Below are 21,590 nucleotides of genomic sequence, written 5' to 3'. Positions count from 1 at the left end.
CCAAGGCTGTTTCGGTGCCAAAACCGGGCCTGAAACCGGATTGAAACGGATCTAGATAATCGGTTTCATCCAAGAGCGCCTGGAGTTGGCTGGCAACCACCCGCTCCAAAACCTTGCCCAAAAAAGGGACATTTGCCACCGGTCTATAGTTATTCAGATTATCTGGGTCCAAGGAGGGTTTCTTTAAAAGAGGTCTCACTACTGCCTCCTTGAGGCTACCAGGGACTACTCCCTCCCTCAAGGAGGCGCTAACCACTTCCTTGGCCCAACCGGTGGTCCCAGCCCTGCTAGCTTTCACTAGCCAAGATGGGCAAGGATCCAGAACAGACGTGGTTGCCCAAACCATTCCAAGCACCTTGTCCACTTCCTCGAGCTGCACCAACTGAAACTCATCCAATAAAGAAGGACAAGGCCGTGCTCCGGATACTTCAATGGATTCATCTGTCACAACATCAGAGTCAAGGTCCCTGCGGATACATGCGATCTTATCTTGAAAGTGTCCAGCAATTTCGTTGCAGCGGGTCTCAGATGTTTCCATAGTATCGTGGGGGCCAGAGTGTAAGAGCCCTCGCACGACTTTAAAAAGTTCCGCTGGGCGGCATAAAGATGATCTAATAGAGGCAGCAAAATAGAGCTTCTTTGCTGTCCTTACCGCTTTTGTATACAACTTATTGGTGGCACTTACCAAAGCATAGTTGTATCCACTGGGAGTTTTCCTCCATCTGCACTCCAGCCTCCTCCTCTCTTGTTTCATCGCTCTCAGCTCCGGAGTATACCATGGAGCGGTATGAGCTCTACACCGGAGGGGGCGCGCGGGAGCGATCATGTCAATAGCCCGGGTCATTTCCGTATTCCACAGTGCGACCAGGGCCTCGACAGGAGCACCGGTCCTATCAGCCGGAAAATCTCCCAGAGCCCTCTGAAAACCTACGGGATCCATCCGGCTCCGGGAGCAGATCAACTTAATAGATCCTCCACCTTTGCAGAGGGAAAGAGCCGCTGTGAGTCTAAATCTCAACAAGCGGTGATCTGTTCATGACAATGGGGTAGATGAAAAACACCCCACCACCAGATCACCATCTCCATGTCCAGTGGTGAAGATCAGATCAAGAGTATGTCCCGACACATGCGTTGGGCCAGTAGAAAATTGAGACAGCCCCATTGTTGTCATGGAGGCAATGAAGTCCTGAGCTGTGCCAGATAAGACAGCCTCGGCATGGACGTTGAAATCCCCCAGTACCAAAAGTCTAGGGGATCTCAACAGCACCTCCGAGACTATCTCTGTCAGCTCAGCTAAGGAAGCTGTTGGGCAGCAAGGTGGACGGTACACCAACAGTATTCCTAGTCTGTCTTCCTGGCCCAATACAAGGTGGAGACATTCCAGACCAGTTGCCGTCTGGACAGGGTGCTTGGTGAGAGGAAAAGAACTCCTATAGACCACGGCGACCCCCCCTCCCCGACCTAGTAGTTTTTAAGTCAATATCTCCCTTTTTTACCCACAGATTTTATTTTATGCACATTCTAAATTACTAGCTATTCTTTTTCTCCAGTTCTTGCTAAGGTCATATTTTGAGACCTTTCTCCTTCAAAGGCATGACAGGTGGTGGCCTGAGATAGGGCCTTCTCTGTGGTGGAACCCCAGCTGTAGAACATGCTCCCAACAGATAGTAATGAACTTTATGTGTCAGATCAAGACTGATTGTCCAGGCTTTTTGTGAATAATGTTGTGGTTGCTCTTTTTATTTTTTAATGATGTGTTATGTTGAAAGCTGCCATGTAAGTATCATTTAAAATGTTATATTTCATTAAAAATAGGCATTGCTGTAGTTTTCCCTGAAGGAGTTTCTGCTGTTCTCACATTCTTAGCTTTCATTTCTCCTTACTCAGTCTTCTACAACTTCTTTAAACAATTGCTGTTCTCCAAACTTGTATACTTTATCTATGTTTGTCAAACTGCCAGTATTTTATTTTCTTCCCTTTCTTGTTTCCTTAGATGTTCAGGGTTCTCATTTGTGTTGCTTTTTATAATTTTGCAGTCTCCTGTGTTTTTCTGTTAATAAGATTTTCCATTTTTCTGTGGACTACAGCCAGTCTTATATCCCTTTGCTGTTGTATTTGTCCCCACCCGCCCTGGCCTCTGCAAATGGACTGCAGTTCAGCATGTAGCCTTCCTGTATGTCTACGACAGTTCTGCATAACTAGCTACAGTTTTTCATAATGGCTATAAGTAGTTGTCTCCCAAATGGCAAATTTCTCCCCCATCCCCTACATCAGTTTCTGTTGCTTTGTGACAGCTTTGGTCATGTACATTCATGGTTGGAGACTTGATTTCTTGGTTTCTTGATGGGGCTGTGGGGTTGTGTATTCCTTTTTTATTTTATGAAGTAATAAGTTTTGTCATACCCGGTACAACTTTGGTTTCACTGTTGTGCTAGTTAGCACAGGCTCACCACATTTTCCATAGGAGGAATGCCATCATGCTGGATTATAGCTCGTCCTATCGTCCGAAGGCAAGAATGTTTCTGAAGTCAAGACTAGGGCGTCAGGCCCCTCCCACTCTCCAGTTCATTCTTGCCTTCGTACCGAACAAGTTTGAGATTATTGCTTAGCTTAGATAAGTCTTTCGTGTTTTTTGTGACAGGGTGGGAGATTCTGTGTACTTCTGTACGTTTTGCCCTTCCCTGTCTTGTCTTTGTTCTTTATTTGTTTGTTCACACTTTGTTTTAAATTCGATTGTTTCCCCTGGGGATTTTCTTGCAGGGTTTTTTATTTTCCCCTTGATTCTTCCCCAGTGAGCGCCTGACGTCGCTTCAGAGAGACCGCGGCTGCGGTCCTCTCTTCTATAGGCGGCGGACACCGATCTTTACAGGAGCTTGCTGCTGCAGCTCCTTGCCCTTCTGAACAGCCATTTTGGGAGACCGCGGCTGCGGTTTCCCCCCCCTCAGCAGGCAGCCGCACACTTAATCCAGCAGCCGGCCGTTACAGCTCTCGCGCTGCCGTCCTCCTCCTCTTAACCCTTTTGCGCCAGTTTCAAAGCCTGCGCTTGCAGTTTTCCCTAGTCAGTGTCCACTCTAGTTAAACTATCCCGCCTCCCCCCAGCTCGGTCTGCGGCATTTTTAAGCTCGCCGCGACCGCCTTCGGAGCCTGCGGCTGCGGCTCCGTCTTTCTCCTTGCCAGCTGAGACTGTCCCACGGCTATAGAGAGCTAGCCCGCTCTCTAGCTGCGATCGTGCCTATCAGCCCCGCGCCATTAGATCGTCTCCTTTGAAGGCGTTTTTTGCGCTCTCTGGTGCTTCCCTAACCGCCATTGCTTCTTCACCAGTTCTAGCCGTTTTTGATTGGACTATTTTCCCGCTTCTTTTTGTGGGCGCCATTTTGATTGCCCGTTTTCCCCCCGCTCTTTCTGCTAGCCCACTAGTATTGCAAGGGGGGCCCCCCCTTACACGGGCTGTGGATAGCAGAGTCCAGAATTCCTGTCAGCTTCCCCTGTGTGATCTGCCCCTGTTTGTGTGTTACAGATAGGATTCTATCACTTTATATAGATTCCTTTATTAACTCTGCTTCTGCTGCTGGCCCTGCAACTATTTGATTACTGCTGCTATCTGATCCAGTACAAAGACTGTTATTGCTACAACGCCTGTGCATCTGTGCCTGTTTCATCTAAACTGTTAATACTGCACTATGGTGCACCAGACTAACTGATACCTAGTGTGCAAGGTGTTGATACCCATCCATGGCCATATACCAAGGCTGTTGATACTATACCAGGCTGTTTGAACTGTACATTCTGCCCCATCCGTGGCCGTGTACCAAGGCTGTTGATAATATACAAAGCCATTTGAACTGTACATTCTGCCCCATCCGTGGCCGTGTACCAAGCTGTTGATACTATATAAGGCTGTTTGAACTGTACATTCTGCCCCATCCGTGGCCGTGTACCAAGGCTGTTGATACTATACAAAGCGGTTTGAACTGTACGTTCTGCACCCGTGGCCGTGTACCAAGGCTATTGATACCATGTAAAGCTGTTTGAACTGTACATTCTGCCCCATCCGTGGCCGTGTACCAGAGCTGTTGAACGGATACTGTGCCAAGATATCTGCACGTGCATTCTGGTCGTGTACTAAGACTGTTCATAGTGTACATTCTGCCCCATCGTGGCAGTGTACTTAGCCATCAGCCAGTGCATTCTGCCCCAGTCGTGTGCCGTGTACTGAGCCTGTTCGGGTCTGTACATTCTGCCCCATCGTGGCAGTGTACTGATACCCTTAATAAATATATGATGGCAGAACAGCCAGAGACAACCCAGGCAACCTTACAAAGCTGTTTGGACTGTACATTCTGCTCCATCCCATCTGTGGCCGTGTACTAAGCCTGTTCATAGTGTACATTCTGCCCCATCGTGGCAGTGTACTTAGCCATCAGCCAGTGCATTCTGCCCCAGTCGTGTGCCGTGAACTGAGCCTGTTTGGGTCTGTGCATTCTGCCCCAGTCGTGTGCCGTGCACTGCTACCCTTAAAATATATGATGGCAGAACAGCCAGAGACAACCCAGGCACCCAAGCCGAAACAACAGCCAGAGGCAAACCAGACGACCAAGCCTAAAACACCTAAGGCGGTCAAACATAAGCATGTTGAAGCGGTTGCCAAAACAAAACATCTTGCCAGCCACAGCACAACCAAGCGACCTCTCTATGTCTCTGCTCTAGATCCAGAGGGTGCAACCCATGCACCATTAACTACCCTCTTTCAGTCTCCTGCTGCGTCCTCTGATGAGGAGGACTTCCCTAGTTTTTCTGAGCATCCAACAGTCACCCAACCCGGGGCTTACTCTATTTCACAACCTGTGGGGCCGTCTGCACTTCCGCCTATCCAAGAGCAACGGGCTACATCTCCGGGACTGCAGCTGTCCCAGGAGTTCATTACTCAACTTCAGGGCATGCTGTCGTTTTTCGCTCAGAGACAGTCACCATCACAAGTTCCCGCTATACCTCCACACAGTGGGGACCAACTTGCTCACAGTGAGATGAACCCTTCATGTTCTCCAAATCCGTTTGACATTGCCAGGGGCAGGTTTGCTGATGACGTCTCTGGTGCGGAAGATTCCGCATTTCCGCTGCAAGACGAAGGAGATGACTGGAGTGACCATTCGGAACAAGAGCAGGATACTTCCTATCCCCTCCAACTGCAGATACTACTTCCGCTTTAAAAGGGGCCAGGGTCTTGAAATCCCCTGCTCCAGCAGAACACTATCTACCTGTGCCAGACCCCATCGCTAAACTGGCCAAGGATGAATGGTCTCACCCCTTACAAGCACGCCGTTTTAATAACATTGCGGACAGACTTTATCCTTTGGCCCCGGACTTTACTACCAAGCTGGCCGTCCCTGGCATAGACGAGCCAATTTCCAGTTTAGTTTCCAGATCTCTCTTGCCACGGGAAGGAGAATCTCATTTAAAGGATGCCACTGAGCGGAGACTGGACTTCTCCTTACGCAAGTCTCATGAGGCTACCGTCTCTTCTATGCGGGCATCTACATCAGCCTCTATTTTTACCAGGGCAGTGATGATGTGGTTGGACGACCTCATCGAGGATCCCAATCCAGACCCTGTTTCTCTGTGAAGATCGTTAATAAAATTGCACAAAACAGCTGCTTTCGTGGCCGACGCCACCTTGGACGCGAATCAGTTAGGGGCACGCGCCATGACGGCTCAGGTTGTGGCCCGACGGACACTCTGGCTTCGTCACTGGCAGGCTGACTCTACTGCCAGAGTTAATCTATCACGGGCTCCTTATGCTGGATCTTTACTTTTCGGCGAAGAAGCACTAAAGGCAGTGCTTGTTGACCCTAAGGACACTCGAAAGCCTGTCTTGGCCACAGTCAGAAACATTGAGCGCAGACCTTTTAGACATTTCGCTTCGTACTGTTCGTCTCAGCCCTTTCGAGGAACGCGGCCTGGGGGACGTGGCCGCGAGTTCCCAACATACGATTTCCGTTCATCCAGAGGAGGCTGGAACAGACGCTTCCCGGGCAGGGGCCCACGGCTGGCTAGTCAACTTCGACAAAAGCCATCTACAACCAACCCAACGTCTACAACATCTAGGGGCGATGTTAGACACCCTGCAGGCGACGGTGTTCCTGTCTCCAGACCGCATAACCACCATCACAGACATCGCAAGATCCCTGATGCACAAAACATCCGCAGACGTCATGCTTCTAGCCAGGGCTCTAGGAATGTTGGTGTCCACCATTCACATTGTTCCATGGGCTCGAGCTCATACTCGTCAGCTACAGTGGGCCTTACTGCCGTTCCAACATGACATTGCCAGCTCAAACCATCAAGCAATTCCCTTGAGCCCCAAACTGCGTTTATCATTCCGCTGGTGGACGAGGGTAAAACATCTCACCCGGGGCACTCCGTTCAGAGAACCCCACAGGACTGTCATCACCACAGATGCCAGTTTCCTCGGCTGGGGAGCCCACTGCAACTCTCAGTTTGTTCAAGGGGTTTGGACTGCAGCAGAACTGGCTCAGAGCATCAATTGGCTAGAGCTAAAGGCGGTCCACTCTGCTCTGCTCCATTTTCAATCTCTGTTCCACTTGGACCATGTTCTTATTCGAACCGACAACACGTGTGCAAAATCACATTTGAACAGACAAGGGGGAACAAGGTCACGTTCCTTACAGGATCTAGCTTACCTCATCTTCGACTGGGCGGAACACAATCTACAGTCTTTGAAAGCAGAGCATCTCAGAGGTATTTGGAATGTGACAGCGGACTGGCTCAGCAGACAGCAAGTCTTTCCAGGAGAATGGAAACTTCATCCGACCGTTTTCCATCTTCTCCAGCATCGATTCGGCATTTTCTCAGTTGACCTGTTTGCTTCCAGTCGCAATTGCCAGCTTACCAGGTACTTCACATGGTACCTGGACACGACAGCGGAAGCGGTGGATGCTCTGTCAATACTGTGGCCAGATGGCCTATTGTACGCCTTCCCTCCAATAGCACTGTTAGCCAGAACCTTGAGGAAGGCACGGCGCGAGAGGGCACGGCTAGTGCTGATAGCACCATATTGGCCCCGTCGACCGTGGTTCTCGGACCTCCTTACAATGTCGGTAACGGATCCTTGCCCACTACCAGTCAGGCCAGACCTCCTATCCCAGGACCCAGTATGTCATCAGGACCCCAAGTGGCTCAACCTAACAGCGTGGCTTTTGAATGGCGACATTTGAGGTCGGCTGGACTGTCGGACGCTGTCTTTGACATTATGCTAGCCTCGAGACGACCATCCACCACCCGTATATATCAACATACTTGGGTGGCTTTTTCCAGGTGGTGTCAGACTCAGCACCTCGATCCTTCACAGGCTACAGTACAAGTACTGCAATATCTTCATAGGGGCCTCATGATGGGACTTAGACCCAACACATTGCGTTGACACGCGTCCACTCTGTCGTCCATTCTTTCAGTGTCCTCCACTGGTGCCCCAATTGCCTCACATCCATTCATCAAACGCTTCCTCAGAGGCACTGCTCTACGTTCACCTCATGGAGTCTGTCAAAGGTTCTGCAGGCCTTACAACAGCCTCCGTTTGAGCCTCTCAGGACTGTGCCTTTACGTCTGCTGTCCTCAAGGTCCAGTTCCTGATTGCGATCAATTCTGCGAGACGAGTGTCGGAACTGGGTGCATTGTCTTCTGCTTGCCTTTTCTGTGTCTTTCACAAGGATTCTGTTGTGCTGAAAACTGATCCTTCCTTCTGCCCCAAGGTCAATTCAGTCTTTCATTGCAATCAGGACATTGTGCTTCCTTCGTTTTGCCCGAACCCCAATCATCCTCTAGAGAAGGCTTGGCATTCGTTGGATGTTCGGAGGGCTCTCAAGACTTACCTGTCTAGGACCCAGGAGATTCGACGAACGGAGTCTCTGTTTGTATCCTTTCATCCGAGGTCTATGGGGCATAAAGTAACCAATTCTACCTTATCCCGTTGGTTAAGGGCGTGTCCCTTAAGCTGCCAGTTCCAGCTAGTATAACAGCTCATTCTGCTAGGTCAGCTGCCACTTCAGCTGCTTTTGCTACTAATGTTCCTGTTGCTGATATTTGCAGGGCTGCCGTTTGGTTTACCCCACACTCGTTTATAAGGCATTATAAAATAGATAGTTATGCCTCTGCTGATGCATCTTTTGGCAGACGAGTGTTGCAACAGGTTCTTAATGATGATTAGCATGTGGGTGTTCCCTCCCTGTTATGGGCTGCTTTGGTACATCCAGCATGATGGCATTCCTCCTATGGAAAATGGACCATTGGTCTCACCTGAAGGGTGATTTTCATAGGAGGAATCCCATCATGACCCTCCCAGTTGGAGGATACCTAGAGATGTTTTGTGATGGCTTATATATTACAGTTACGTTATTATGTTATATTCTATTCTATTGTGTTATATTATATTATATTATATTATATTATATTACATCTTAATCTACTGGTGAAGTCAAGACTTGTATTACTGTTTTCGCTATGTTAGAGTCATTTATTATGAATGTTACTATTATGTTATATTCTTGCTGGTAGGCCCATTGGTCTTTTTTCCTGCATGTTTAGATATATCGCTTTAGACTCGCTGCGAATGAACTGGAGAGTGGGAGGGGCCTGACGCCCTAGTCTTGACTTCAGAAACATTCTTGCCTTCGGACGATAGGACGAGCTATAATCCAGCATGATGGGATTCCTCCTATGAAAATCACCCTTCAGGTGAGACCAATGGTCCATTATGCATTAGACTATCCCAAGGTCACTCAGTAAGCTACATGGTTGAGTGGAGATTTGTGTAGAATGCTCCACTACTTGTTCAACACTATATTCATTTTATTGTATTGAGATTGATCAAGTGGACAGGATATGAATAAAACAACTACTTTCTGTGTTGGATCCAGGGTACTGATTAATGTTTTGCCTCAAGGTGATCATTTAGAATGGATAATTAAAACATGGTTGCATTTCCCCCCCACTAGGCTTATGGCATGTCTGTGTTGCCTCTAAACCTGATAAAGGGGACAAGAAATGCTAGTTACGAACGCTTGGAAAACACTGAAGATATTGAAGAGGTTGAGCAAAGTATACTAAGGATTAAATCAAAGGTTTGGGTGCTGTTTTAAAACACTGATTTTTTTAAATGAGCTTTAGTTCCGTGACCAATATGATTAGGGTCCTGGTGTTACCTGGGACTCCCTTTTGCGACCTGGGGAGGAGGCATGGGGTGGAAGGAGTAAGAATGTGCCATCTCAGCACTGCCAAGGGATATGGTAGTGTTGGTGCCAATGGGGGATTGGTCTGCTTCTGTGGAAGCCAGTTGGGTCACAAGCTTCCTCCTGTGGGGACAGGGCCTGCAAGCAGACCAGAGTGAAGGCTGGCCTTCCTTTGATCCACTCACGGGTTGTTTAAGTAAGCCCAATCCCCTTTCCTACATCCACTTCTTCCAAGACTTCCCACCCTTTCCTCCTTCTGTTAGAATGATTGCTTGTTCTGGTGGGGTTTTCACCTTCTGCAGAGCAAGGGTTTCACTTCTGGTTTATACTTCACCGGTCACAACTTTCTTTAGCAGGAATTAGCATTGGGCAGGATCTATACTGAGGAAAGTGGGGATGGGCACCTGGCTTGCCACCATTTGGGGATCACCTTAAGGGATTGAGGGTGCAGCCTCAACTTCCATAACCCAGCTCGGAGGGCTAATTGGGTGGAGGCGGTCCCAATAGGCCTACATATATTGGTCCACCCTGTGTTGGGTCCTTCGCTTAGGTCAGTTCCCTCCCGGCATATGGGCTGGGGGACAAAGGCTTTCACATCTCATAGCAGGTGGTTTGTGCTATGAACTGACAGTTGCATTGTGCCCTGCCAAACCTCTAAGCTGCTGTTACCAATAACGTAGCCTTACTCATCCCAGATAAGTCTCTGCCTTGTAATTCCTACACATTCTACCCATTGCCTTCCAATATGCCTGTGTCTGCAAAGCTCCCTTAATTTTCATCCATAGTTATCTATTTGGTGTTATACTGTCATTTTAACTGCATTATTTCTGGTGTATTACATTTATTTTCTGTATACTGCCCTAATATTTATCATGTGAGTGGTCTGAAATCATTTAAAATAAATAATTTCTAGATTGGATAGAGGGTAACATATTAAAAATGTGAAAAGCTTATAATATATACATCAATTCAAGACAAAATTTGAGATAAGTTTTTGCAGCTGGGTAACTCTAACCATTAAAAGATTATCACAGTTGCTCTACACAGTTGCTTTGATTTAACTGTAGCAGTGACATTCCGAGTGTCAGTTTCCTCATACATAAAAATATGTCACAGTGCTAAGAACATACACTTCTGGTGTGGTACTTTGGGCTGGTGAAAGAACTCTTTGAGACTTTATCATTGGATGGATACTCTTGGATCAGAAAATATTTCTCTCTGCGTCTGCTTACTAGAATAAGTTATATATTGAATAGAACCCTTTTTTAGAAATGAGAACTAAGATATGGCTTTGAATTAGTAAAAACAAAATGTGAAAACTTCACGTTTTGCATCCATTGTTCTGCACTTTCCCCCCATTAGTGTAAAGATGGTCGGCCATTACCAACTCGGGATAGGTGGATGCTAGAACAACTTGAGGACAAGCTAAGGGTCCTTCGAAGGAGAGGGAGGCATCTGGAATACATTGAGAAGAGCTGCTGGACCAGGTTCTGCGGAGCTATGAGACCACTAAAAGTAAATACTTACATTTTTACTGCATGTGATTTTTTAAAATATATACCAGTATCTTATAAAACTAATAAACGGTTAGAGCACATGCCGGTGGTAGGTAGGGTCAGAGCCAAAAGTAGGCAGGACCAGAGCCAAAGGTGAGCAGGTCATCCCTTTCTCGCTCTTCCCCCTGCTTTTTCTGCTCCTTGCCACCAACATAATATTGGACTGAGGGTTCCATGAAAGCCCTCAGATGGTAGGTTGGCCACCCCTGTGTTAGAGGCAGAGAGTTACAGATAGATTGGCTGTGCTAGTGCCACAGAATAAAACAAGGAGTTCAGAAAAATAAATTATCTGGCTGAAAATATTGATCACAGTCAAAATAACTGCTCAGACAGTTCCATGCACTCAAGGCCACCCCACCTCCATGCTGCACAGCATAAAAATGAGGGGAGTTTCCAAAACAGTCTGTGATATGGGATTGAAGGTCTGCTGTACCTGTGGGTAAGTGCAAGCCCATGGGCTCATAAAGTAAGACTTTGCATTACACCCATTTTATGCAAATTGTCATGCTATCTATTCTCCAACCTTGTGCTTTTAGAAGGCCATTGATACTTGTACCTTCCCAGGTTGTTGGTAAACAAAATGAGTCTAGAGCTCTGTAGAACAAAGGTCCTGGGGCAGATCATCTAATTAAAGCTGTAAGATGGACAGAAATTATCCATTTTGATTCAGCATTGCACTCAAGTTGCCAGGATGTGGGAGAAATACTCAGTGCTTTTACCTGGATGGACTTTGGCTTGATGCTCTACTTCTAATACTGAATTTGAAAAAAAAGGAACAAAGAATCAGCTCAGTATATTAGGAAAGTTCAGTACTTTTAATATTTCATAACGTTAACAGTAGTGCACCTTTGACAAATGTTTGATTTCTGTAATAGTATTTTGTGCAATCTGGTCAGGTCTCTAGTGAGCATACCAATGCATTTTGTGCACAGTATTTCAGATACTCTTCACTATTTCTGTCCTTTTTATAGCTAAAAGAATATTATGGTTCAAAAGTAAAGTCAAGACATAGAAAATAGAGGAATTCTACTATACGTGCACTAGATAGCTATGTGACACATCAGTTCTTTTACCTTGAATAAGTTGATTTACTTGGAAACAAAGTCCCCCTGAAATATGCTCAGGACTGTAGCCCTTGACGGTTGTGCAGTGCCACAGGGTCACATTCCATTTAGCAACTATATAAGCTAAGTTGGAAGCAGAAGCAAGATTTATGGTTGAAGTTACTGATAAAATTGGACAAATAGTGGATCAAATTAAGATGAGTAGACAGTTGGAGAAATGTGTGAACAGACTTGTAGGATGAACAAATAAGCAAGAAATTGAATTTAGAGCTAGAAAAACATCAGGGCATGATTGTGGAGAAATGAGGGTATGTAGCAGATGTAGAATGAAAAGCCTGAAGATACTAGGAATTTCAACTTATATAAGCAGAATTGCACCTGACTAGTGCTGCAAGTACACTGCTTGTTTTTTATCTATATGCTCTGTACCAGAGATTCTTTCAGTGAATCTGGGTTTAATTGCCACCAGAAAAATATTCTTTCATCCTAAAGATACCTTCTTCATATCTAAAGGCACAGCGGTTAAGCGCAGCTCAGTTGGAAGATGACTTTGCAATATCATGATTGTTTCTGTATGAAACACTGAAGTTACATTCAAATTGCATAGCTTGCCCACTTCTATAGCACTGCATACTTGTCAAGAACCCTTACATGTGTTTGGTCTGGAGCTTAGACCTAAGATAGCTAAGCACATCATAGCATGCTAGCAGTCAGACAGAATACAGTTATGTGAATTCAGGTTAATTCTGCTTGGTGTTGCATCAAAAGCTTAGTTCTATAGAAAAGCCTAGTACAGTAGGGCCCCACTCATATGGCGGGTTACTTTCCAGACCCCCGCTGAAAAGCAAAAACTGCTGAAAAGTGGAACTCATTGAATAGAATGGCGCACAATGCCTGAAAACCACTGTAAAAGCAGAACAAGCACTGTATGAGTGGGGCTTGCGTCTAATTGAGACCGCCGCATTAGCGAAGTGCCATAAAGTGAAGCGCTGTAAAGCAGGGCCCTACTGTATCTCTTAACTTCCTATGCTATTGCCTTGTCACGTAGGGCTTATTTTCATAGTCCTCTTTGGCATGCTGACTATTGATACATCTACATTGGTCATTTGCTATGACAATTATGCAAAAACAGATGCTAGCTTTAGAACTCAGGCTGCTAAGCCACTGTTGCAAGAGTAGTTTTGCGCATTTGGTGGAGCATGAAAAAAAGCTAAACTGCACTGATATCTGCATGTGCTGACTGCTTTGATGTGACTGTCTTGGCATGTAGTAGCCATATGTAAAGTTGGTGCATGCAGTAGCTATCGGACTAGAGAGGGCTGTCTTCCTCTTATTAGGAACCTGTAAATTTCCTTGGCACCTCTTAGCTTTGTCTGTTAAATGTCTCATCACTCTTTGCAATGTACTGCATTTCAACAGTGCTTACTACAAACCAAAAATATTGCCTTTAGATATTGGGGGCCATTTCACTTAAGGCTACCTTCCTATATAAAAAACTGGGTATAAATAATAATTGGGGCAAATTCATATATGTCTGTCTTGTTACCAAGTGCACATGTGTACCAAGTACTTGCAACAAATGCATGTATTTCCACTATAATTTTCAGCAAGTTGTTTCCAGAAGTGTAGGAAAACTTTATGGAGTGACCTTTGGCTACCAATAATACTCCCTAAGCTGTTTTCCTTTTTTGCACCAATCTGAAATTGCACCAATCTACACTCTGCATGGAATGCACTGTAGTCTTTAGTTAACATTTGTTTGTAAGCCACATACAGGAAGTCAGTAAAAACTAGTACCAACTAGGAATGTCAGCATTTACATCTGTGCTACTGTAGTTCACGTCACACAAAATTCACTCATCCCAGAATACTCTTACATAAGCAGACACTGTATTTCTTGGACAGTTGCAGTCATTCGTGAGAGTCAGATATTTGATTTGTATGATTTTTTTCATTTCAACATGGATATTGTACTTCTCATTTGTAAAAAGTTGAGAATTCAATGAACATATGGAATATTACATTTGATATTCTTAGCTCATTAAGAGCTTCTACTGGCAAAAAGTCTTACATTGTACTCTCATTCCTCAAGTGAATAAATTTATATTGTTGCTTTGACTGCTTAGAGAACATTTTTTTTAAAAAAAAATCAAGCTTGCAAAGTAGCCAGGCAACACTTTCCAGTCTTTGTGACATGTCAGCCTTTTACTGTGTAAGTAAGTGTGTAGGTTTGACTTTTGTGTTCCTTTTCCATTCTCTTTCTTTGTAGTTTCAAAGGTACATTTCTCTCCAGCAGATCTCCCCCTCAACAAAAAATTACAGAGAAAAATGCTTAAATTGAGACCAGCTGTGCAAACTGAATGTGTGTGAACCTTTGGCTTAGCCCTATACAGGAGGAATATTTTAACTACACTGCATAATTTTAATGCTTGTTTAAAACCGTCACTTTTACACACTTGTAGAGGTAATCTTTCTAACATCATCATCTTCTTGCTCATTCTACGTGATAATAAGAGTAACCTCTGGTACTATGGAGGACATAGAAATGGATGTAATAAGGTGATGAATGCCTTTTAAAAATCATTGCAATGTGTAGGGAGAAAATCCCTAATAAAATTTCTCACATGCATATCATTAAATCATTACAGAACATACATAGTCCTTGCCCAAGCAGCTTTTAGGAACTTGCTAAGCTATTTTGAATATCATTTGTCTTTTAGATTGTCTGGGGGATATTTTTTATCCTTGTGGCCCTGCTGTTCACTATTTCTCTCTTCTTGTCCAAGTAAGTTTATAATGTGATTTCTATATTTCAAAACAAGGCTGCATGAAATTATGACTTGCAAAGCGTAATTCATGTTAACTCTTCATGTGAAGTTTTTTCTGGCTTAACCTGTTGTTCTAAATTAACCTGTAATGCCCACCCTGCCCCAAATTTGAGAGCAGGTTGGGGGTATGTATTAATCATATGTCAGTTTAAATTCAGAACTGTACTCTACTTTTCTGTAGAGTTTTCCATTACTGCAGTGTGTTAAGCTCAGAACAAGCACTTGCCACGTTGCACCGTGTTTTTTGATTCATGTGATCTTCATATATATTGAAATAAAATATTGTGTAAGACATGCCCAAACTGATCTTGACAGACAGAAGAAAACTGAATGCCTCTGTACTCTCTTAACTGAATAAAGATTTCTAAGGAGCCATTCCTGACTTTCTGGCAATACAGAGATACTGAAATGCTCAATATGTATAAGTGGGCAGTTGTTATCTATGAAAAGGTGACCTAGAATTTTCAGCAAATTCAGTTTTTAAAATAGATGTCAGTGACATAATGTGCATAATTCTGCCTTGTCAGAAATATATGGGATGTTGGTAGAGGTGTGTGGGTTGGAATTGTTTATATGCTAGCACTAAAACAGAACCTATGAAAAGAATGTAGGGAGGGCATGGAATGGAAAAAATTACCTAATTCAGTTCTGTTTAAGGGCTTCTTTGTGCACCTTGCACATCGCCAAATCTGCTGCAGAGGGTTGGAGGAAGCCCCAGAACACATATAGGGAGCATGCGGGGTAGGGGGGAGAACATTTAGTTGTCCAAGGAAAAATCCTTGCACTGATGGAATGTTCAGCTTAGCACTATGTTGAATAGGACCCAAAGTAATGCTTGTCCATGAGCTTCTATGCTCATCACCTGGAACCTTTGTGTAAGTGTTGAATGTTCACCTCTATAAAACTAAGTAGATGAAATTGGGAGTTATTCAGGTTGCTCAGGTGATACTAATAAGTGTTACACAATGTCCTCTGGATGGTGACATTAAGTTTAGAGAACAAAGTACTCCACAGAGTATCTGTATATAGGACTGAATTGTGTTTTTAAAATTAAAAAACCCTGTTTTTCTGAAATTGCTACAGCTTGGATAAAGCACTGCACTCAGCTGGCATAGATACTGGATTTATAATCTTGGGAACTAATTTGACCAATCCACTGAATATGCTGTTACCTGTTCTACAAACTGTGAGTAAAACATAACCAGCTAACAGTGAATTTCTTGTATGTGCTTTCATTGAATGTGAAAATAATTACATTCAGCAGTGAAACAAAGTTATTCTTTAAACAGATAATACAGCCACAAGGGTGGCTGTATACTATAGCCAGCATGGATTTTTCACATTCTGCAATGCTAAATTGAAAATACCCCCTTCCCATTCTGATGCTTCCCATAAGCTCATTTGAAAACAAACCTTACAAAAGGTATAGTCCTGAACTCAAAAACGCTTGCTTAACAACCCTGTACATTTTCATGGCAATAAACAAAACAGTCTGAATGAATGGAGAGTTCAAAGTCTAAAGAGAGAGAAAAAACCCAGAGCCCTTTTGGAGTTTTTTCTCTGAGTTCTCATAATATGTTGAAATTCAGATAAAAAATCAGCCTTGTTCACAAAGTACCTGTAATCCTGTTACTGACCTTGCCTCATACGCTGACCTTCACCTTCTGCAGTTTAAAAGTTAAAAAAATGTCTGGCTAATTTTTAATTAATTTAATAAATTTTGGCTTGAACTGAATGATAATGTCAGGCATGCTCAGTAAGAATCAACTGTCAGTGTTCTGAAAGCCAGACTCCCAGCTGCTTGGCTTGGCTAATCGGGGCCACACCCACACCAGACTGATTTCACATGAGACAGTCATGGCTTCCTTCAGAGAATCCTGGGAAGTGTCGTTTGTGAAGGGTGCTGAGAGGAGACTCTTATTCCCCTGAGAGAGCTCCAGTGGCCATAGTGGTTTAACAGTCAGCTGCTCTGATTGAAGGTCTGTGAGGGGAACAACTCTAGCAACTCTCAGCACCCTTCACTAACTACACTTCCCAGGATTCTTTGAGAGAAGCCATGACTGTCTAAAGTGAAGCAAAGGTCTGGTGTGGATATGGCCAGGGACAGCTTTGGTTTAAATTGGGGTGGGAGGCTACATGTGCCTCCTGTAGAATAAAAAGGTGGGGGAAACGCTGAAAAGCAATTGTACTGTTCACAATATTTTCCTTTTGGAAGGGAAAGCGGCTTCCCCTCTGCCCAGTGATAACCCACCCAATCTCATACCCTCTCCCTCCTCCTCCCCTCCCTGCCTCTCCCCCAGGTCAGTGTTGGACTACGACCTGGGAGACCAGGGTCTGAATCCCCACACAGCCATGAAGCTTAGTGGGTGACCTTGGGCCAGTCACTGCCTCTCAGCCTCAGAGGAAGGCAATGGTAAAACCATCTCTGAATACCGTTTACCATGAAAACCCTATTCATAGGGTCACCATAAGTCGGGATCGACTTGAAGGCAGTCCATTTCCATTTTCAAACATGATTACACAGAAATAAATCCCACTGAACTCAAAAAGTATGCAACTGAACAAACCCACCTTTTCTTCTCTTTCCTATCTCCTCCCTCATGCCCCTTCCTTCCCCTCCAATCCCCTCCTTCCCCCTCCCCTCCTCCTCCCCATGGTCAGTTTTACCTATCTTAAGCATGGTTGCATGGGAATAAATACCATTGAACTCAATAAGCATGCAAATGATCGAACCTGCCCTCCCTTGCCCCTTCCTTTATTCCTCCTCCTCCAATCCCCTCCTTCCCCGTCCCCCTCCTTCCGCTCCCCTCCTCTCTTTTTCTCTCTCCTCTCCCCTCCCTCTGCTCCTCTCCCATGGTCAGTTTTACCTATCCTAACCTTGATTACATAGGAGTAAATCTCATTGAACTCAATAAGTATGGAAATGATCAGACCTGGCTTTCCTCTCCTTCCCCCTCCTCTCCCTTCCTCCTCCCCTCTTCTTCCTCATGACTGCATGGGACTAAACCCCACTGAACTCAATAAACATGCAAATGATCAAACCTGTCCTCCCCTCCTCCTCCTTCCTGCTCCTTTCCCCCTCCTCCCCTCCATCCTTCCTCCCCTCCCTGCTCCTCCTCCCCTCCTCCCCTGTGGTCAGTTTCACCTATCCTAAGCATGATTGCAGGGAAATAAATCCCACTGAACTCAATAAGCATGCAAATAATCAATCCATTCTCAGCAAGCTTGCACAGGATCCCATTTCTTGCCTCCTGAATTAAAAAGCAGAGAAATTCACTAATGGGCAAAAAACCTTTCTGGTTTAGGAATGTACCTATAGCCCACAGATATTTCTATCCATCTTTAAAAAGCCAGGAAATGTGGCAGCTATAGCGAATGCACCAGAGGAGCAGGAGACCTGACCTCCTCTCTGAGATATTGGACTGCCTTACAAATTTGTCAAAATGCAAACACAATTTGGGTTGGTCTTTCACAGTCCAATCCACTTGCTGTGTAGCTTGGAAGAATTTGGTAACAAAGTTTGATAGAAATATGCGTGGGCTATAGGTACATTCTTAAACCGTAAGGTTTTTCCCTATTAGTGAATATAGATGTGTTCCTTTAAGTAATTCACATTAAATAATGGTGGGGGAATGGCACATGCTGGACATACACTAGTAAGTGTTCCTAGGGACATTGCTGATAGGACAGGGAAACAATGGGGTCTCAGTAAATGAGCAAATGACTCATTTTGTTAATAGCACATTAAAATAATTTTTATTAAGTGAAAATCGGCCTACCATTTGGTATGCTGGGAGGACTGTGGTTGAGATGCTTTTATTAAGAAGGTAGCACACTAAATAGGAAAAGCTATGAGGAAGAACAACTTTTACTTAGGGAATCTTTTACTTTTTTACAAATTCAAAAAAATCAGAACAAAAACGAGAGTTGAGATGCACAGATACAAGGTAAATTAAACCTTATGAAACAACAGAATTGAAGTTATCATTCTGTAGGAGGGTCTCTTAACTTCTTAAAGAAAAACTGCTTTAATAGCACAATCCTATATATATCTACTTATAAAATTCCATTGAGTTCTATGGGACTTCCTAAATTTGGTAATAACCCCAATAAATGTCTAGCAAAATGATAGCTAAACTTCTATGAACTTGGAAATCTGGATCTCAGGATCAGTATTATCGAAGTCGAAGAGTGTGGTTCCTTGCTCCTCCTCCAGTCCTTCTGCTGCTGCACTTCTGTAAACCAAGCTACAGTTTGACTTGGCATTACGTCTGAACCTGGGCTCGTGGTTTATGCTGTTACAGACAAACCATAAGCTGTAGCTAAGGTTTGAGTTACCACTTGAGTTTCGTCTGGGGAAGATAAACCATGAGCCGGGTTCAAGCATAAAGCTAAGCCAAACCATTGCTTTGCTCAAAGCAGCGTGGCAGCAGCAGAACCAGAGGAGGAGCAAAACAGCCAAGATCTGTTATCCAGGAGCTCACCAGCTTGCACATTTGTGCTAAGCCATGGTTTGTCTGAACATTACATGGGAACTAGGCCAAGGTCTTGTTGCAGGCTTTTGATGGTGTATTAACTTTTTCTCTTTTTAATGTTAATGTTTGTAAACCACCTTTAATTATTTTTACTAAAGATGAAATATAAATATTTTTTAAAATGAGCATTCCTGGTGATGAAATCAGTATATTAGAACTAGTGTGTAGAATTTTGTTAACCAAACTAAAACACATTTAGTTGTTCAACACATTGTGTTGAATAGAGCTTTGTAGCAGAATCTTAGATCTATCTCTGGTTCCATCCCATTATGATTAACTTGTTGTTTTTTGCTTTCATCACTTCTAAAACCAGTCATTTTACTGTGGTAGGAATTTTGTTTTAAAGAATAAGTTTCTAGAATTTGGTTAGGACAAATATTTTTGTCTTTTAGGTCTTCCCCCTTGATTATATCCTCATTACTACTATCATTATGTACTTTATATTCACGTCAATGGCAGGAATTCGAAACATGGGTATATGGTTCTTCTGGATAAGGGTAAATATTTATCACATTTTTGTCCCACTGTTCTTCCACTAAAATAAGTGTGCTGCACAAATATGACCATTTTAATAAAAAATATAATGCATATAAAATAGAGACAGTGCAAGAATATATGGAGAATAGTGTTTAAACATGGGGTACAGTGTTTAAAACTAAATCTGCCAAATATGTACTTGGCCAGTTGTAAGCTAGCCCAGATGACCCCTTCACTGTGCATCAAACCAGAATGTGTAGGATTCTTTCTGGAACATATTGCCTGCGGTGAATTGTACCCTCGTGCCCCATCTCTGCTACGATCCAAGGGGGGCACAAAGCCTTGTGTGCTTCATTTAAGGCGTGTTATATTTTTTCCTCAAGTTAGGAAGGTTCAAGGAGAACAGGGGCTGCTAGTCTGGGAACTGCACTGGATTGGGCTCAAAGGAATCTACAAAATCTTGCCTGTCTTTGGTTCCCTACCATGGCATTTTTTCTGGGTGTTTGTAGCTAACAAGAGGCATCTTGTCTAAAGATCAGAATGTCTGGCCCTCAAGAACTCATACTGAAGAATTCATACATGAACAGCCCTAATTCTAGACCAGGGCTGGTGCTGTGATGATGCAAGTTGAAACTTAGGTTGTCACAGGCGACAGTTGCGTGTGGGAGGGGAATTGGTATCCTCTGCCCCCCTCCCACTTACTTGCCATATTGCCCACTGGCTTTACTGTTCCCACTGGCCACACTCCCACCCATTAAGGCTCTCCACCACCTCCCTGCATCTTTCTGAGAAAGGCCCAAGGGGATCCTTCCTCACAGTGAGACATTCTGGGCAAGATGGCTAGGACAGTGTTTGCAATGCTGTCTTAAGACGAGGAGGGGGAGGTGTAATTTTGGAAATCATGCCTCGGCGGCTCATGTGTGAGTGCATGTCTGATCAAGGATATGTGTTAATATTTTTCTTCTCTTAAAATAATTTGTTTTTAAAAATGTTAAAAAGAAACCCTAAACATAATGTATTAAAACTGAATCCATGACTCAAAAACAGCACATTTCAAAACCAATAGCAAAACGATTACACAAAATAAAACTCCAGGCCAAAGAAAGGACCTGATAACTACAGTGGCATGACAGCCGAGTTAACATAAGGCAGCATCCAACAAAGAACTTCCATTCTTGCTGTGCAGTGGAACTTGCTTTCCCTATGTGCCCTCTGTATGCTCTCCAAATCTGCTCCAGAACCCTCAGTATAGATTTCAGGGGCATATGGGGACAAGGACCTATATTAGGAGTAATTTTGCTCTTTCGGAGTTGTGTTGTCACAAGTCTGGGTAGCGCTAACAAGAACCAAATCAAATGTTTAAATCAGGTGTGAGGAACCTTTGGTCCTCCAGATGTTGCTGAACTACAACTCCCATCATCCACAGCAACATGGGCAGTGGCCAGGGATGATGGGCATTGTAGTTTTAACACCATCTGGAGGGCCAAAGGTTCCCCACACCTGGTTTAAATATTGCCTTCCCTTTCCTCCACTGGTCTTTTGTGAAAGTAGCATTTTAATAATTGTTTGTCCAGTGATGGTTTAATCTTGAGTGCCTCAGCCGAAACTCTCACTACCTGCAAACACTTTAACATGCCCCTGCTGTTCCTAAAATTTACTTTCAGTTATTACTAGATTGCTATGTCTTAGGCTTCCTCTGCCAGTTTAGCAGTCCCCAGCTCATATTCCTTCAGGGCCTCTCTGATTTTGATACCCCAATCTCATTTTTCCCCTGAGACTTATTAGCATCATATTGTTAAATTTTGATTGAAGCTCTCTACCCACTATAAGTCTGTAGAACTCGGTTGCTATTCAAATTCTGCTGATGAAATGGACTAATGGAAGAATT

At 44.0% G+C, this 21,590-nt stretch overlaps 1 protein-coding gene across 5 annotated transcripts in view; it reads left to right on the top strand.

Moving 5' to 3' along the window:
• LMBRD1 (LMBR1 domain containing 1) overlaps positions 1-21,590 on the top strand; it is an 85,251-nt gene that overhangs the window by 45,375 nt on the left and 18,286 nt on the right. For 4 of the 5 annotated variants that reach the window (XM_061623075.1, XM_061623071.1, XM_061623074.1 and 1 more), the window contains 5 exons: positions 9,009-9,134; positions 10,605-10,757; positions 14,583-14,647; positions 15,774-15,876; positions 19,618-19,722. In XM_061623075.1, coding sequence (XP_061479059.1) covers positions 9,009-9,134; positions 10,605-10,757; positions 14,583-14,647; positions 15,774-15,876; positions 19,618-19,722 — 552 coding nt within the window. The remainder of the gene's footprint in view (positions 1-9,008; positions 9,135-10,604; positions 10,758-14,582; positions 14,648-15,773; positions 15,877-19,617; positions 19,723-21,590) is intronic. The other variant, XM_061623072.1, reaches the window with a different exon arrangement.

This window comes from Rhineura floridana, chromosome 4 (assembly GCF_030035675.1).
Source record: "Rhineura floridana isolate rRhiFlo1 chromosome 4, rRhiFlo1.hap2, whole genome shotgun sequence".
NCBI classification, from domain to species: domain Eukaryota; kingdom Metazoa; phylum Chordata; class Lepidosauria; order Squamata; family Rhineuridae; genus Rhineura; species Rhineura floridana.
The sequence above is the reverse complement of the archived record's forward strand: the minus strand, read 5'-3'. Positions and strand labels throughout refer to the sequence as shown.